The following is a 19,340-nucleotide window of genomic DNA, read 5'->3' as shown; positions in this document are numbered from 1 at the left end:
CGACGCCGAGTCCCTCCCGGATGACCGAGCTTCTCACCCTATCTCTAAGGGAGAGCCCGGACACCCTGCGGAGGAAACTCATTTCGGCCGCTTGTATCCGGGATCTTGTTCTTTCGGTCACGACCCAAAGCTCGTGACCATAGGTGAGGGCAGGAACGTAGATCGACTGGTAAATCGAGAGCTTTGCCTTTCGGCTCAGCTCCTTCTTCACCACTACGGACCGGTGCAGCGTCCGCATTACTGCAGACGCCGCACCGATTCGCCTGTCGATCTCCCGCTCCCTCTTACCGTCACTCGTGAACAAGACCCCAAGATACTTGAACTCCTCCACTTGGGGCAGGATCTCATCCCCGACCCGGAGAGGGCACTCCACCCTTTTCCGACTGAGGACCATGGTCTCGGATTTGGAGGTGCTGATCTTCATCCCAACCGCTTCACACTCAGCTGCGAACCGCTCCAGTGAGAGTTGGAGGTCACGGCTTGATGAAGCCAACAGCACTAAATCATCTGCAAAAAGCAGAGATTCAATGCTGAGGTCACCAAACCGGACCCCCTCAACGCTTCGGCTGCGCCTAGAAATTCTGTCCATAAAAGTTATGAACAAAATCGGTGACAAAGGGCAGCCTTGGCGGAGTCCAACCCTCACTGGGAACGAATTCGACTTACTGCCGGCAATGCGGACCAGACTCTGACACCAGTCGTACAGGGACCGAACAGCCCTTACCAAGGGGCTCGGTACCCCGTACTCCCGGAGCACCCTCCACAGGATTCCCCTAGGCACACGGTCGAACGCCTTCTCCAAATCCACAAAACACATGTAGACTGGTTGGGCGAACTCCCATGCACCCTCGAGGACCCTGCTGAGGGTGTAGAGCTGGTCCACTGTTCCACGGCCGGGACGAAAACCACACTGCTCCTCCTGAATCCGAGATTCGACTTCCCGACGGACCCTCCTCTCCAGCACCCCTGAATAGACTTTACCGGGGAGGCTGAGGAGTGTGATTCCTCTGTAATTGGAACACACCCTCCGGTCCCCCTTTTTAAAAAGGGGGACCACCACCCCGGTCTGCCAATCCAGAGGCACTGTCCCCGATGTCCACGCGATGTTGTAGAGGCGTGTCAGCCATGACAGCCCTACAACATCCAGAGCCTTTAGGAACTCCGGGCGGATCTCATCCACCCCCGGGGCCTTGCCACCGAGGAGCTTACCAACCGCCTCAGTGACTTCAACCCCAGAATTCCATGTCCCAAGAGTTAGCTTCAGCAGCTGGGGGTCGGACCGCCAAGGCCCCCGCCTTTGGCTGCCGCCCAACTCCCTACGCACCCGACCCCTTTGGCCCCTCCCACAGGTGGTGAGCCCATGGGAAGGGGAACCCACGTTGCCTTTTCGGGCTGAGCCCGGCCGGGCCCCATGACCTTTATGTCTTCATTAAATGATAAATCTTTTTTCAGAGAAACAAATATATTTTTGTACATTCAACATCATTTGGAAGGGCCTTAGCTTTCATATGAGCCATTTCTAAAACCAATTGAATAATTAAAAGTCAGTTTATTAGCAATTGTTTCTACAAAATGGATACGCGACAAGACTTTTGTCAGGGACTGTAGTGCTGGCAAGATTTTTAAAAAAGTTTAACTTCCTTTTAGTAGGCAGATCACCTCACTGTTTTATCAGGCTCATAAATACACCAACTATGTTAAGTTATGGTCACCCCTTCAGAAGGTACAGTTGTGGTCAAAAGTTTACATACACTTGTGAAGAACATAATGTCATGGCTCTCTTGAGTTTCCAGTTATTTCTACAACTCTGATTTTTCTCCGATAGAGTGATTGGAACAGATACTTCTTTGTCACAAAAAACATTCATGAAGTTTGGTTCTTTTATGACTTTATTATGGGTTAACAGAAAAAGTGATCAAATCTGCTGGGTCAAAAATATACATACATGGATCTGAAAAAGCGAATCATTGACTTGAACAAGTCAGGAAAGTCACTTGGAGCCATTTCAAAGCAGCTGCAGGTCCCAAGAGCAACAGTGCAAACAATTGTTTGTAAGTATAAAGTGCATGGCACTGTTTTGTCACTGCCACGATCAGGAAGAAAACGCAAGCTATCACCTGTTGCTATTAGAAAATTGGTCAGGAGGGTGATGATTCAACCGAGAATCACCAAAAAGCAGGTCTGCCAAGAATTAGAAGCTGCTGGAACACAGGTGTCAGTGTCCACAGTCAAGCTTGTTTTGCATCTCCATGGACTGAGAGGCTGCCGTGCAAGAAGGAAGCCCTTGCTCCAAAAGCGGCACCTTAAGGCTTCGACTGAAGTTTGCTGCTGATCACATGGACAAAGATAAGACCTTCTGGAGGAAAGTTCTGTGGTCAGACGAAACAAAAATCCAGCTGTTTGGCCACAATGCCCAGCAATATGTTTGGAGGAGAAAAGGTGAGGCCTTTAACCCCAAGTACACCATGCCTACCGTCAAGCACGGTGGTGGTAGTATTATGCTGCGGGGCTGTTTTGCTGCCAATGGAACTGGTGCTTTACAGAGAGTAAATGGGATAATGAAGAAGGAGGATTACCTTCAAATTCTTCAAGATAACCTAACGTCATCAGCCCGAAGATTGGGTCTTGGGCGCAGTTGGGTGTTCCAACAGGACATTGACCCCAAACACACATCAAAAGTGGTAATGGAATGGCTAAATCAGGCTAGAATTAAGGTTTTCGAATGGCCTTCCCAAAGTCCTGACTTAAACCCCATTGAGAACTTGTGGACAATGCTGAAGAAACAAGTCCATGTCAGAAAGCCATCAAATTTAACTGAACAGCACCAATTCTGTCAAGAGGAGTGGTCAAAGATTCAACCAGAAGCTTGCCAGAAGCTTGTGGATGGCTACCAAAAGCGCCTAATTGAAGTGAAAATGGCCAAGGGACATGTTACCAAATATTAGCGCTGCTGTATGTATATTTTTGACCCAGCAGATTTGATCACTTTTTTCTGTTCACCCATAATAAAGTCATAAAAGAACCAAACTTCATGAATATTTTTTGTGACAAAGAAGTATCTGTTCCAATCACTCGATCAGAGAAAAATCAGAGTTGTAGAAATAACTGGAAACTCAAGAGAGCCATGACATTATGTTCTTCACAAGTGTATGTAAACTTTTGACCACAACTGTATGTACAGCAGTGTATGTACTTTTAGCCACCATCTCGTGAATAGTAGCCACAGGTACACATTATTTGCCATTGACTTGACAATGCAGTCATTTTGGGGAACTCTGAGATGCTTTTTTGGCAGACGGAATGAAAAAGATTAGCGGTGGCAGCTGCGTTTGGGACGGAATGACAGATTAGGAGCTCTAATGTGCAGACCTGGCTCCAGATTTGTGCAGTAACACCTTCCCGGCGCTCAGTCAGGGAGCAACAACATTCACGTGTCAGTCTTCCCTTCCGTTTGTATCTGCTTTTCCTCCCCCCCTTAAATAGAACCTAGAATGCTGATATCCCACCGAAAGCAAAAAATCTTTCATTCTTGCTCACAGGACTGTCGGAGGAATCAGTATTGATACTCAAGTGTGTTTGTGCGTAGCTCAGTGTGCATAAGTGAGTGGCGAGAGATTAACCCCATGCTATCCTCAATCCCTGGTTATGAGTTTACAGCGTCTGTCTGGCCATCGCCCTGTTTAAACAACAATCTAATTAATCCCGTCTTTATTAGTTTCAGTGAACTGGGGGAGGGCGAACTGGGAACGATGGCAGAAAATACCAAGGTGGTGGGGGGTGAGGGGTGGAAAATGAGAGCCGGATTTGAGAGGAATTTAATGGTGGTGGTGAATGGGTAGGAGTGTGTGAAGTGATGGTAAGTCTAGAAATGAAGAGGTTAAAAAGGTGAAGGGATAAAAGCAGAAAACATCAGACGGAGGGTTGTTTTAATTATTTTAACTTACTGTGTGAGGAAGTCATACACAGAAAAACAAGCTATTTTTTTATCGTTGTGGAATATGTTTATCACTTGTAGGGTGGCAGCGAATGTTCATTCGCTGCCACCTTCCCACTTCAAATGGATTGGACGTCTATGGCTGTCAGTTAAAAGCAAAAAAAAAAAAAAAAGTGCAGTTAACATTTGTTTTACGTAAATATGTCGAAGTACGATGCTAGTCTGTTAGGCAATGTGGCGGCTGCCACATGTAAACAGAGTTTTTCCGGTGAAAATTCTTGTGAATAAATGCTTAAATCCCTGAATTCTTTAGAGATATGGACGTAAATCAGTCTAGATTCTTAATTAAAAGCAAAAAAAAAAAAAAAAAAAAAAAAACAAACATGCAGTTAGCATTTGTTTTACCTAAATATGTCAAAGTACGATGCTAATCTGTCAGTCAATGTGGCGGCCGCCGGTGAAAATTCTTGTGGATAAATGCTTAAATCCCTGAATTCTTTATAGATATGGACATAAAACAGTCTAGATTCTTAACTGAAAGCAAAAAAAAAAAAAAAAAATGTGCAGTTTGCATTTGTTTTACGTAAATATGTGTAAGTACGATGGTAGTCTGTCAGTCAATGTGGCGGCTGCCATATGTAAACAGAGCTTTCCAGTAAAAAATCTTGTGAATAATGCTTAAATCCCTGAATTCTTTCTAGGTATGGATGTAAAACAGTCTTGATTCTTGGTTAAAAGCAAAAAAACCTTGCAGTTAGCATTTATTTTACGTAAAATGTCGAAGTACGATGCTAGCCTGTCAGTCAATGTGGCGGCCGCCATATGTTAACAGAGCTTTTCCGGTGAAAATTCTCATGGATAAATGCTTAAATCCCTTAATTCTTTCGAGATATGGACGTAAAACAGTCTTGATTCTTAGTTGAAAGCAAAAAAACGTGCAGTTAGCATTTATTTTACGTAAATATGTCGAAGTACTATGCTAGTCTATTAGTCAATGTGGAGGCCGACTTATGTAAACAGAGCTTTTCCGGTGAAAATTCTTGTGAATAAATGCTTAAATCCCTGAATTCTTTATAGATATGGACGTAAAACAGTCTAGATTCTTAAATGAAAGCAAAAAAAAAAAAAAATGCAGTATGCATTTGTTTTACATAAATATGTCTAAGTACGATGCTAGTCTGTTAGTCAATGTGGCGGCTGCCATATGTTAACAGAGCTTTCCAGTAAAAAATCTTGTGAATAAATGCTTAAATCCCTGAATTCTTTCTAGGTATGGATGTAAAACAGTCTCAATTCTTGGTTAAAAGCAAAAAAACCTTGCAGTTAGCATTTATTTTACGTAAATATGCCGAAGTACTATGCTAGTCTGTCAGTCAATGTGGTGGCCGCCATATGTAAACAGAGCTTTTCCGGAGAAAATTCTTCTGAATAAATGCTTAAATCCCTGAGTTATTTATAGATATGGACGTAAAACAGTCTAGATTCTTAATTACAAGTAAAAAAAAATTTTTTTTAAAAAGCGCAGTTAGCATTTATTTTACGTAAATATGTCGAAGTACGATGCTAGTCTGTTAGTCAATGTGGAGGCCGCCTTATGTAAACAGAGCTTTTCCGATGAAAATTCTTGTGAATACTTAAATCCCTGAATTCTTTATAGATATGGACGTAAAACAGTCTCAATTCTTGGTTAAAAGCAAAAAAAAAAAAAGTGCAGTTAGCATTTATTTTACGTAAAAATGTCAAAGTACGATGCTAGCCTGTCAGTCAATGTGGCGGCCGCCATATGTTAACAGAGCTTTTCCAGTGAAAATGTGGATAAATGCTTAAATCCCTGAATTCTTTAGAGATATGGACGTATAACAGTCTCGATTCTTGGTTGTAAGCAAAAAAACGTGCAGTTAGCATTTATTTTACATAAATATGTCGAAGTACGATGCTAGTCTGTTAGTCAATGTGGAGGCCGACTTATGTAAACAGAGCTTTTCCGATGAAAATTCTTGTGAATAAATGCTTAAATCCCTTAATTCTTTAGCGATATGGACGTAAAACAGTCTCGATTCTTGGTTAAAAGAAAAAAAATGTGCAGTTAGCATTTATTTGACGTAAAAATGTCGTAGTACAATACTTAACTGTCAGTCAATGTGGCGGACGCCATATGTTAACAGAGCTTTTACCGGTGAAAATTCTTGTGGAAAAATGCTTAAATCCCTGAATTTTTTATGGATATGGACGTAAAACAGTCTCGATTCTTGCTTAGGCGCAACAAAACGTGCAGTTAGTATTTATTTTACGTAAATATGCCGAAGTACGATGCTAGTCTGTTAGTCAATGTGGCAGCTGCCTAATGTAAACAGAGCTTTGCCGGTGAAAATTCCTGTGAATAAATGCTTAAATCCCTGAATCCTTTACAGATATGGACGTAAAACAGTCTCAATCCTTGGTTAAAAGCAAAAAAAACATGCAGTTAGCATTTATTTTACGTAAATATGTCAAAGTACGATGCTCGTCTGTTAGTCAATGTGGCGGCCGACTTATGTAAACAGAGCTTTTCCGGTGAAAATTCTTGTGAATAAATACTTAAATCCCTGAATTCTTTAGCGATATGGACGTAAAACAGTCTCGATTCTTGGTTAAAAGCAATAAAAAACCACAAAAAAAAAAAAAGTGCAGTTAGCATTTATTTTATTACGTAAATATGTGGAAGTATGATGCTAGTCTTTCAGTCAATGTGGTGGTCACCATATGTAAACAGACTTTTCCGGTGAAAATTCTTGTGAATAAATGCTTAAATCCCTTAATTCTTTATAGATATGGACGTAAAACAGTCTTGATTCTTGATTAAAAGCAAAAAAACTGTGCAGTTAGCATTTATTTTATGTATATACAGTATGTCGAAGAATGATGCTAGTCTGTTAGTCAATGTGGCTGCCGCCTTATGTAAACATGGCTATTCCGGTGAAAATTCTTGTGAATAAATGCTTAAATCCCTGAATTCTTTGTAAGTATGAACATAAAACAGTCTCAATTCTTGGTTAAAAGCATAAAAATAAAAACCGTATAGTTAGCATTTTTTTCCGTAAATATGTCGAAAAATGATAATAGTCTGTTAGACAATGTGGCGGCAGCCCTACAACATAGAGCTTTTTACGTTGAAAATTCTTGTGAAACAAGGAAAAATATAACAATTAGTACTGCTATCAGTATAAATGGATTGAGAGCCTAGCACCATCAATTCTAGCCATTGAATGAGTTCAAAATCATCATCACCTTCTTGCAAATTCCACAGCAGTTGAATTCCAGGCTCACTACTGCCATCTACAATCCAGAAGGTGTTAGTGAAGCGCAACATATGAAACAGACTCTGATTTAACAGTACTGTAATTCCTTGTATAGCAGATGTTCACCTTGCCGCTCTGTGAATTGGGTAATGTTTATACGGCCTTTAATTAAGAGACGACGCTAATCTCAGGAATCATTGAATGCGCGGAGAAAAGTGTTGGGGGGCTCCTTGTCTACGCCTCCATCTTTAATTACCTCACCTCCTTTCAGCTCCTTGACCCTGGTGATGCTCTACTTTACATCTCATATAGGCCTGCCTCACCATTGTGCGTTCGCAGGCTGTTCGTGAGGAAGTGCAGCGCCTGCCTGCAGGTGATCGGTCGCTCTGAGCTGATCATGCGCGTGCTGGGACAGGTGTACCACCTGGGCTGCTTCAGCTGCTGCGAGTGTGAACGCCGGCTGCAGCGGGGAGATGAGTTCGTGCTGAAGGAAGGCCAGCTGCTCTGCCGGATGGACTACGAAAAGGAGAGGGAGATGCTTGCCGCCATCAGTCCCACACCAACAGAATCGGGTGAGAAAAGAGGATTGGTCACGAGCTAGAGGGATTTTATTTAAAATACTCTGATCTATATGTTTCGTAACCAGTCATGATGATGTCATTGGAAAAGTTTAGTTCCTACCTCTCCAGCTGAGATTTGAACAGGCATTGACCTTGGTAGTCGTGCGTGCTAACTACTGAGCTTCTGAGGATGCTAACTACTGAGAGGCTAAAGTTTTAACTACACATAACCAGAGGTGGGTAGAGCAGCCAAAAAGTGTACTCAAGTAAGAGTAGCGTTACTTCAAAATAAGTAAAAATAGTCATCCAAAAATCTACTCAAGTAAAAAAGTATTTGATGAAAAGAATACTCAAGCAATGAGTAACATTATGAGGAACTGCATATAATGTCAGATGCTTCCTGTTTCAGCAGAAACCTCATTGGTTTTACTGTCTGTGCTGGATCAGTTGGAACAAAGACCAGGACCCACTACAACCCTTGAGGACTAGTTTGCCCACCCCTCCGTTAAGTTGTGTGAACTTAGCATTAGCCTCACTCCCAGTGCCTTCAAAAAACTGGCAACAGCTGTGCCGGTTGGGGGGCTGCGGCTGTGGTTCGTGGGCCGGGTGGGCGGACGGGGTTGGGGGTGGGGTTGGTGGTGCGTCTCCTCTTCCCATTCCTGAGAGCCGGTTGATGGGAGCATGGGTGGTCCCTCCGGGGGTGTGACGATGGCTCCTTTGCTGGGCTGCGGGAGGAGGAATGGGCTGCGCTGCGACCCGAGCCCGCCCTCCTTCCCCGGGCTGGCTGGGTGGGGGCCGTGGCCCTGGGTTGGCGCTTGCGCGGCGTCTCCGCTCGTCTGCGTGGCTGTCACGTGTTTGGTGGGGCTTGCGTGCGGCTGGATGTGATTGGGTGCGCTTGGGTGGGGCGGTAGGGTCGGTTGCCAACAGGCTTACACTCACAAGGGATTCACTCGATTACTGGGTTCTAGATCACAGGGCTGATTTGTGTACACTTTTCCCTTCCCAATCAATTAGCTTATAGACTTCCCCACCCCCCTCCCCTTCTTTACCTGGTCAACAGGCCCCCCACTTACAACCGGCGACACGGACCAAACTCTGAAACCAGTAATACAGGGACCGGATACCCCGTATCAGGGATTTTGATAGTCCATACTCCCGGAGCATCGCCCACAGGAATCCCCGGGGGACATGGTCGAAGGCCTTCTCCAAGTCCACAAAACATATGTAAACTGGTTGGGCGATCCCCCATGACCTCCCAAGAACCCTGCTGAGGGTATAGAGCTGATCCACTGCTCCACTCGAATCCAAAATTCGACTTCCTGACGGACTCTCCGTTCAAATACCCTAACCTTCCCAGCAAGGCTGAGGAGTGTGATCCACAGTATATCTACTTGCGCTTAAATCCAGTTTAATTTACTACTTTACTTTAACGTTTTTTTACTGTGTAACGACAAACAACCACTTATTTTCTTTTCTTAGTGAAAAGCGAGGATGAAGACGGTGGCGGGGGGAAAGGCAGCGATGAGGGCAAGGAGCACAAGCGCTCCAAGCGACCTCGTACCATCTTGACCACGCAGCAGCGCCGGGCGTTCAAAGCGTCTTTCGAAGTGTCAGCCAAGCCTTGCCGTAAGGTGAGAGGACACACCTTGAACGCGTTCCAATTATTGTGCTAAGTTTTAACCCAGAAGAAATCTGACTGGTTGCAATCGACGTTTTTAATTTTTAAACTTGATTGAGCGCAAATACAACCTACAGGTGAGAGAGACGCTGGCTGCCGAGACGGGCCTCACAGTGCGGGTTGTGCAAGTGTGGTTTCAAAACCAGAGAGCCAAGGTATCACTACAACTCATTTCTATAACCCTTGCAAATAATGCGTAAAAAAGGTTCCATTTTGAGTTTATCTGCTTCAGATGAAGAAGATTGCTCGGAGACAGCAGCAACAGCAACAACAACAACAGGAACAGGAACAGCTGGGAGGGGCAAGGAGGGGTGCTGGTCGAGGGGGACGCCAAAGCAACGATGACAGTGAGGGTAAGGGATGAGCTAAAGCTTCTGGATTCCGCCAGATGTACTGTAATAGTATCGATTGTTTTATCTCTGCGCAGACGGCTCTAGCGGTCACGGCATGGACGGCATGCTGGGATACCCTTCTCTGCCTCGTCAGCAGCTACTCACGCTGGACCCCAACATTTACGGAGGGGATCCTTTTCGACACGGGCTTACTCCACCTCAGTTGAACAGCGAGCAGCTCCACCCATACGGTAGGTAGTGGGAAAAGTTTCTTCTCAGTAAAGCCAAATGTATAGATTAAGACTATAAATATTTGTACTGATAAACATTAGACTTTCATATATTTTCATATATTTTTTATTCATTACATTCTCTATTGGGTTCAGGTCAGGAGAGTTGGCAGGCCAATTGAGCACAGTAATGCCATGGTCAGTAAACCATTTAGGTGTCTTGGCACTGTGAGCAGGTGCCAGGTCGTGCTGAAAAATGAAATCTTCATCTCCATAAAGCTTTTCAGCAGATGAAAGCATGAAGTGCTCCAAAATCTCCTGATAGCTAGCTGCATTGACCCTGCCCTTGAGAAAACACCGTAGACCAACACCAGCAGCTGACATGGCACCCCATCACTGACTGTGGGTAATTGACACTGGACTTCAGGCATTTTGGCATTTCCTTCTCCCCAGTCTTCCTCCAAACTCTGGGACCTTGATTTCCGAATGACATGCAAAATTTGCTTTCATCTGAAAAAAGTACTTTGGACCACTGAGCAACAGTGCAGTGCTGCTTTTCTGTAGCCCAGGTCAGGTGCTTCTGCCGCTGTTTCAGGTTCAAAAGTGGCTTCACCTGGGGAATGCGGCACCTGTAGCCCATTTCCAGGTTTCTGCAGGTCCCCCAAGTTCTGGAATCGGCCCTTCTCCACAATCTTCCTAAGGGTGCGGTCACCTCTTCTGGTTGTGCAGAGTTTCCTGCTACACTTTTTCCTTCCCACTGAGGTGCCTTGATACAGCAGTCTGGGAACAGCCTATTCGCTCAGAAATTTCTTTCTGTGTCTTACCCCTTGCTTGAGGTTGTCAATGATGGCCTTCTGGACAGCAGTCAGGTCGGCAGTCTTGCCCATGATTGCGGTTTTGAGTAATGAACCAGGCTGGGAGTTTTTAAAAGCCTCAGGAATCTTTCTCAAGGGTTTAGAGTTAATTCGTTGATTCAGATGATTAGGTTAGTAGCTTCTTTAGAGTACCTTTTCATGATATGCTAATTTTTTGAGATAGGGATTTTTGGTTTTTCTTGACTTTTTTGCCAAAATCATCAATATTAAAACAATAAAAGGCTTGAACTACTTCAGTTGTGTGTAATGAATCTAAAATATATGAAAGTCTAATGTTTATCAGTACATTACAGAAAATAATGAACTTTATCACAATATGCTAATTTTTTGAAAAGGACTAGAATGTTTGTTTATGCATTTGCAATTAGGTTTAGAGCTATATGGAGGTAGAGTTGTGTCTTTATTGTTCAATCCAAAAAAAAGTTGCTTCAATCAAAATATATATTTTCAATCGAAGAATATGTCACTTCAATAGAAAAAAATTTGTTTGAATGCAAAAATAAATGTGAAATTCAAAAAAATATATTTGAAATCAATTTTTCTTTAATTGAAAAAAAAATTGTTTTTGATTAAAGTCAAGTTTTTTTTTTTTTGATTGAAACACCATTTTTGATTGAAGTGATGTAATTTTGCGTTTGGACCACATTTTGGCTAGGACATTTGTGTCTTTATTATTCAATCAAAAAATAAGTTGCTTCAAACAAACAAACAAAATATTTTTCCCCAAAGAAAAATCACTTCAATCAAAAATTTTAAAAAGTTCAATCGTAGAAAAAAAGGTTTGAATGTGAAAAATATTTGAGACTCAGAAATTCGCATTTGAACACTTTATTTTTCATTCAAACTGTTTTCTTTGATTGAAGCAATCCTTTTTGTGTTTGAGCCATATTAGGGGTAGGACATTTGTGTCTAAATCATTCAATCGCAATAAAAGTTGCTTTAATCAAAAAACTATTTTTAATCAAAGAAAAAAATAATTTGCAAAAATATATTTTTTTATTTGAAATATATATTTTTTTTTATTGAAGTGTCACTTTTTTTGAAAAGCAAAAAGTTTTAAACTCTTTTTTTTTTTTTCAAAGTGGAAAAAGTTTTGAACACACTTTTTTTTGGAAGTGGAAAAAGTTTTGAAGGCACTTTTTTCGATTGAATCATTTTGACACAGATTCAACTTCAACGCTAGTTCCGGTGTGTTTGAGTGGCAGGTGATTACGCCAATGGCATAAAAGTATGAAGCATGAATAATGGCCACCAGGGCTCCATCCAGTCATCGGAGTCTCCTGGAGTCCAAGGCGAATATAGGGCCCCGGTACGGGGGTGTGACATCGGCAACTTTTTATTTGATTGAAGCAAATTTTTTTTGGATTGAATATTAAAGACACAAATCTATCTCCATAGAGCTACAGTTTGTGGCGTTACGTGTGAGTGATTTGCTTTGAGAATTGCAAATACGTTAGCATACGTAGCATTTGAGCTAGTGTACTTTTGTTAGGCAAATGAGGCTAATTTAATCTACTAAATTTACACATTGATCAGACTAGACTTTTTTGACTCACGGCATGTTTTTAACATTGGAAAAAAATCTCGCGGCACACCACAAACCAAAAATGTTCAAAAATTATTTTCCGTACAGTATATTCAATTATAAAACAATTTCTCAGTATGTAAACTTACTCAGTGTGAAACTTGAGCCTGTTTAGATGAACACAAAGTCGATATCCTTATTCTTCAACAGTTCTCAGTCTTTGTTTTTATCTATTTTTTTATAGCAGTTAGGCTTATAAAGCTCAGAAGTATCAGACAGGAATTTGAGCAATGTCTTTAACCACATCAGGGCCGAGCATCTCGCAGACAATGGCTTTGTAGGCAGGTAGTATTAATGTCTCTGTCACAGTGTCGGACTTTTTGGATTTAGCAACAAGGTAACTAGCTTTGAGGGCTTTCTCATTTTCCTTTTTTTGTTTTAGTTTTTATATTACAAAAAAAGTTGCCTGTTTCTCTGTTTTCACGAAGGCGAACAAAATAGTCCATCGACTTGTTTTGAAGCGACGGGTGTTTCGTTTGGAGATGACGTTTAAACTTGGTTGGCACCATGGCGCTGTGCTGCTCTTGTCGTGTTCAAGAACTGCTCGGATTTTTAGCCATTAGAAACCTTGCTGTTCTCAACAATATGTTGTAATATAACACAGGGGGAGGATTGATGGTCGTCACATATGGATAAAATAGAATGGACACTTTCGAGTATATCGACACATGACGAGTATAACCAAATAATGTGCAGTAGACGTGTTGGGGTCCACATTGTCGCGGACAGCAAGGTCATTGATGGCTACAAATCCAAGCAGTTTTTGAACGCGACACGAGCAAACTTCGCGCATCTGCACACGACCGAGAACTTTCTACCTACTCCCGGTGTAGGCTCACTATCCTCTTCCTTCTCCTTCCTTCCTACTGCAGCTCCGCCCGACGACGTAAAGAAAAATATTGTAATAGCCCCGAATGGGGAAATAGAAAGGAGAGGAGTTGGTGATGACTTCCTGCTACGTCACCACTCTGCAGTCTGATGGCCCCTTCAAGGGCCCGCACAGTTACGGACATTACAATATACACTCACCGGCCACTTTATTAGGTACACCATGCTAGTTACGGGTTGGACCCCCTTTTGCCTTCAGAACTGCCTCAATTCTTCGTGGCATAGATTCAACAAGGTGCTGGAAGCACTCCTCAGAGAGTTTGGTCCATATTGACATGATGGCATCACACGGTTGGTGCAGATTTGTCGGCTGCACATCCATGATGCGAATCTCCCGTTCCACCACATCCCAAAGATGGATTGAGATCTGGTGACTGTGGAGGTCATTTGAGTACAGTGAACTCATTGTCATGTTCAAGAAACCAGTCTGAGATGATTCCAGCTTTATGACATGGCGCATTATCCTGCTGAAAGTAGCCATCAGAAGTTGGGTACATTGTGGTCATAAAGGGATGGACATGGTCAGCAACAATACTCAGGTAGGCTGTGGCGTTCCAACGATGCTCAATTGGTACCAAGGGGCCCAAAGAGTGCCAAGAAAATATTCCCCACACCATTACACCACCACCACCAGCCTGAACCGTTGATACAAGGCAGGATGGATCCATGGTTTCATGTTGTTGACGCCAAATTCTGACCCTACCATCCGAATGTCGCAGCTGAAATCAAGACTCATCAGACCAGGCAACATTTTTCCAATCTTCTATTGTCCAATTTCGATGAGCTTGTGCAAATTGTAGCCTCAGTTTCCTGTTCTTAGCTGAAAGGAGTGGCACCCGGCGTGGTCTTCTGCTGCTGTAGCCCATCTGCCTCAAAGTTCGACGTACTGTGCATTCAGAGATGCTCTTCTGCCTACCTTGGTTGTAACGGGTGGTTATTTGAGTCACTGTTGCCTTTCTATCAGCTCGAACCAGTCTGGCCATTCTCCTCTGACCTCTGGCATCAACAAGGCATTTCCGCCCACAGAACTGCCGCTCACTGGATATTTTTTTCTTTTTCGGACCATTCTCTGTAAACCCTAGAGATGGTTGTGCGTGAAAATCCCAGTAGATCAGCAGTTTCTGAAATACTCACACCAGCCCTTCTGGCACCAACAACCATACCACGTTCAAATCACCTTTCTTCCCCATACTGATGCTCGGTTTGAACTGCAGGAGATTGTCTTAAACCATGTCTACATGCCCAAATGCACTGAGTTGCCGGCATGTGATTGGCTGATTAGAAATTAAGTGTTAACGAGCAGTTGGACAGGTGTACCTAATAAAGTGGCCGGTGAGTGTATATACATACTGTAAATGTGACATTAGATAATTTCTCGCGGCACACCTGACGATCTCTCATGGCACACTAGTGTGCCGGGGCACACCGGTTGAAAAACACTGGACTAGATGGACGTTTGAACACCAATTGTTTTGTGTCAAGTTTGTTATGCGTGTCGTTTTAAACATAAGTGTACATATGTGCGTTACAGCTTTACAAGGGTTAATTCCGACTTACAGGGAAAATCGGTTTTCGTCGCCTGCGTAGGAACGGAACTCGTTCGTAACACATGGAAAATCGGTTTACGTCGCCAGCGTAGGAACGGAAGTCATCCGTAACACGGGGACTACCTGTATATCAAACTCCCATGACTCGGATCCTGTTGTAGTTGTTGCCAGTGATCATTCACTCCTCTTCCGGTCAAAAGCTTGTGTACAAACCCTGAATTCCTCTTCCTAGATTCAGAGACGGTGTTCCATGATCTGGACAGCGACGGCAGCCTGGGTCACCTGGGCGACTGCCTCCTAGCAGCTGGCGAAGGCGGCCTCCTGACAGCGCGAGTGGGGAATCCCATCGACCGCCTCTACTCCATGCAAAACTCCTACTTCACTTCGTGACCCTTAAAAAACTCGGCCCTTCCTCCCGCTTCTCTTCCAACTCTCACCTCAAAAGACGCAGCAAATCCCGAGTTATTCCTTCCGCAGTAAAGACGGGGGAATTTTGTAACACCATAGGCACATATTTTCCCATCCTCCTCCTCTTTTTACCATAATGTAAATCCTTTTGAAATACACTGGAAATGTGAACGATACTAAAACACAGCACTTTTATGTAAACACAAGGCAAACAAAACCTAAACATACTATGTAGAGTGGATATATTAAAGGGACAGACAACACCTGTATAAATGTCAACGTCGAATTATTTAGGTATACAAGTAGGGAATTTCTTAGACCCCTAAAAAGCCAGAAAATATGAATTAGTGTATTTTTCACACCTGAGTATAAGTCGTACCAGCCAAAATATCTGCAATTAAAAAGGAAAAAAAACACGTATAAGTTGCACTGGAGTATAAGTCGCATTTTTGCAGTGAATTTATGTGATTAAATCCAACACCAAGAACAGACATGTCATCTTGAAAGTAGGGCTGTTAAACGATTAAAATTTTGAATCGAGTTAATCACAGCTTAAAAATTAATTAATTGTAATTAGGGCTGTCAAAATTATCGCGTTAATGGGCGTTAATTAATTTTTTAAATTCATCACGTTAAAATATTTGACGCAATTAACGCAGATGCCCCGCTCAGACAGATTTATATGACAGTCCAGTGAAACGCTCACTTGTTGTGTTTTATGGAGTTTTGCCGCCCTCTGCTGGCGCTTGGGTGCGACTGATTTTATAGGCTTCAGCACCCATGAGCATTGTGTAAGTAATTATTGACATCAACAATGGCGGGCTACTACTTTATTTTTTGATTGAAAATTTTACAAATTTTATTAAAACGAAAACATTAAGAGGGGTTTTAATATAAAATTTCTATAACATGTACTAACATTCTTCTTTTAAGAACTACAAGTCCCTCTATCCATGGATCGCTTTAACAGAATGTTAATAATGTTAATGCCATCTTGTTGATTTCTTGTTATAATAAACAAATACAGTCCTTATGTACCGTATGTTGAATGTATATATCCATCTTGTGTCTTATCTTTCCATTCCAACAATAATTTACAGAAAAATATGGCATATTTTATAGATGGTTTGAATTGCGATTAATTACGATGAATTAATTTTTAAGCTGTAATTAACTCGATGAAAAAATGTTTATCGTTTGACAGCCCTAATCGTAATTAATAGATTAATATTAATAGATCCTTCAATTAATTCGTCATTTTGCTAAAAATTATTCATATACCTCAAAATACGTTCAGGCAACACTAATCAACTACTATTAGATGTCAAACGGGGGCCGTACAATATTGTCCTGGGGGCCGCAATTGGCCCCTGGGCTGCAAGTTTGAGACCCATGTCCTATATAAATGTAGTTTCCACTGAGATGCATCGGATAAAGCTGTTGACTGTCCCTTTAAATCTACACACACCTGTTCAAAGATTTCTGTGATGTAAAAAAAATGTTAAAAAAAAAAAAAAAAATTTGGTCCAATTCGTCTTTTAAAGACAAAAAAAGTTTAGAAATGACATTCTTCTGGTTCTCAGTTTTTTTATTACAAAACATAGTATTTGAAGAGTGGTGTGTAAGCTTTTTATATCCACTGAACACCATATGACAAAGAATTTAGTTTAAAAAAAGAACTGACCAAAACAGATGCATATGTTTAAAACTCACAAAAATGTAGCGATTAGCAAAAGCATAGTGATTGGTAATGCGGCCGATACAAAACGGTACAATGACTGGAGTACAATTTTGCGCTCAGGTTCGTGGTGTGTACGTGTTACCTGAGATGGATCTCAGGATTTTACGCTGGATAGGATAAACATGTAACTGTTTATTTATATATGTGAAGAAGTGATATTTTGAAGCAACCCTCTCCTATGAAATTTCCAAAAATGACGGTGGAAACTGCGGAACAGTTTTGTGTGTAAATTAGTGAAGTTCGCAATCAGACGCAAATTTAAACAAAAATGATGTCAATTGTTTGTGCTAAGTTTGTGCCCGTTTGTGCTGCTATCGTTTTTGAGATATTTACAATTCTTTTATAGGTCAATCTGAGGTACCAGCCCCTCATTTTGATCTAAACTGGCTAATATGTTTCTGCTGAGAGTTGAAATATTGTTTCAAAAATGTGCCTCTGTTTAAAAAAACAAAACAAAACAAAAAAAACAATAGCTTGTTACTAGAGTTGAATCTATCAATTATTTTAGCAATTGATTAATCTATGAACTAGTTAGTTCGAGTAATCAGATAAGGAACATTTAATGTGTTGTGGAATAAATTTTAGGAGATGTAAAACAAAGCCTTGAGAAGATTGCACTTTCAAAAGAACATTAATTCGAAATACAAAATAAAAATCCTGAGTGTTACTTCAAACTGTGCAGGATTGCGCTTTCATTTAAAACTAAACTAAAATACCTGAGCTTATCCTCAAACGGCATAAAAAAATAAATGAGGATCTAAGTACAACAAAAGAACAATTGGCTAACTTGTATAGCAGACGTCCGCTAGCTTAAATGCTATAAAATATTTTTTTACAATGATTCTAACAAATGATTGAAACTCATATTCTCACAAAAACAGCTAAAACTAAATAACGAATGCGTAACAAACATATTAGCTTAAAAAAAAAGAAAAAAACCTAACTTATGTTGGTCCTAACAGGGAGCAGCTTGATTCAGCCATGTTAAATGAGTTATGTCGTATTCACTGTTGCCACTAGAGGGCAATATATCCACTCAAATCAGTCAAACTAAGTGCAAACACTTTCAAAACAAACCATTACAACGCCACTCTAATTGAACGAATCCTCAAAGTACCAAAATTTGATTTGAAGCTTTTTTCTAATCGAGTTAATCGATTAATAGTTCCAGCACTAGTTGTTACCAAAACCTTACACTTGAATAGTGTGTATGGTAACTCATTGGCTGCCATTGACGGTAGTGGACGTCCAATTAATTCTGACGTTCAAAATAGATTGGACGTCTAGTGTCGTCAATGGCACTGAAATCAGAGCATTGGCCGCCAGTCTCATTGGTGTTGTGGGCATTCACAGGTCACTTCCTGGTCATTTTAGGGCATTTACACGTCACTTCATATTCTTTTTGAGAGCTTCTCAGGTCACTTCTTGTTCAGTAACACAAAATCAAGAGGAAGTGACCCATAAATGCCCTCAAATCAACAGGGAGTGACCTGTTAATGGCCCCAGAATCAACAGGAAATTACATGAGATGCCCCATTATGAACCCATTGGCTGCTACAGATGGCCATAGATGTCCAATCCAGTCAAAATGAATTGGATGCCTCGCACCGTCAATGGCGCTGGAACCAGAGCATTTACAGCCAGTCTTTTGTAGGCGTTAATAGGTCAGGTCCTGTTCATTTTAGGGCATTTACTGGTGACCTCCAGTCAGGGGCGCTGGAAGTCACTCGCAGCAAGGGGTGCTAAGTATCTTTTTCAGATTTTCCTATCCAAAAATAGTTGTTTCGGTCCAAATTTGTCAGGCTAGCGCATTTTCTTCATACAAGGCGTGCACAATGGCAGTACTCACGCATGCTGGATAGTTTACGTACTACTACTAGGTTACGACAAAGACAGCGTTCTATTTCACCTCCAGTTTGTGTTGGAGTTTTTGTATTGGAAATAATCCCTGCAGCTAGGCAGCACAATGACACACGAACACATTTGAAAACTAAAAGGTCACAGGTCAATTGCGCAACCAGCAGCTCTCTGCACGGCAGAAGCTCAACAGCAACAATAAATGATCATATGGCTAAAATGCAAGCATGTCTTACCTATTTGAAGACACCAAAGATAGAATTTCCTTTCTGGACTTCACGGTCTAAATCTGCAGCAAACCTTTCCTCGCTGGGCACTATTATAAAACTATCATCATAATCATCTTCATTTTCGACCTCAAATAGAATTTTAGAAAATTTCACTGTTTTCGTAAAGGATGTTAACACCTCCTCTGTCAACAGTTAAC

At 41.7% G+C, this 19,340-nt stretch overlaps 1 protein-coding gene across 1 annotated transcript in view; it reads left to right on the top strand.

The window, feature by feature from the left end:
* lmx1al (LIM homeobox transcription factor 1, alpha-like) overlaps positions 1-15,312 on the top strand; it is a 76,379-nt gene extending 61,067 nt beyond the window's left edge. Inside the window, exons 4-9 of the mRNA XM_057861525.1 lie at positions 7,552-7,784; positions 9,252-9,403; positions 9,528-9,605; positions 9,683-9,803; positions 9,878-10,033; positions 15,140-15,312. Of these exons, the coding sequence (XP_057717508.1) occupies positions 7,552-7,784; positions 9,252-9,403; positions 9,528-9,605; positions 9,683-9,803; positions 9,878-10,033; positions 15,140-15,297 (898 nt within the window). The 3' untranslated portion in view covers positions 15,298-15,312. The remainder of the gene's footprint in view (positions 1-7,551; positions 7,785-9,251; positions 9,404-9,527; positions 9,606-9,682; positions 9,804-9,877; positions 10,034-15,139) is intronic.
* The last annotated feature ends 4,028 nt before the right edge of the window (positions 15,313-19,340 follow it).

This window comes from Corythoichthys intestinalis, chromosome 16 (genome assembly GCF_030265065.1).
Source record: "Corythoichthys intestinalis isolate RoL2023-P3 chromosome 16, ASM3026506v1, whole genome shotgun sequence".
Taxonomy (NCBI): domain Eukaryota; kingdom Metazoa; phylum Chordata; class Actinopteri; order Syngnathiformes; family Syngnathidae; genus Corythoichthys; species Corythoichthys intestinalis.
The sequence above is the reverse complement of the archived record's forward strand: the minus strand, read 5'-3'. Positions and strand labels throughout refer to the sequence as shown.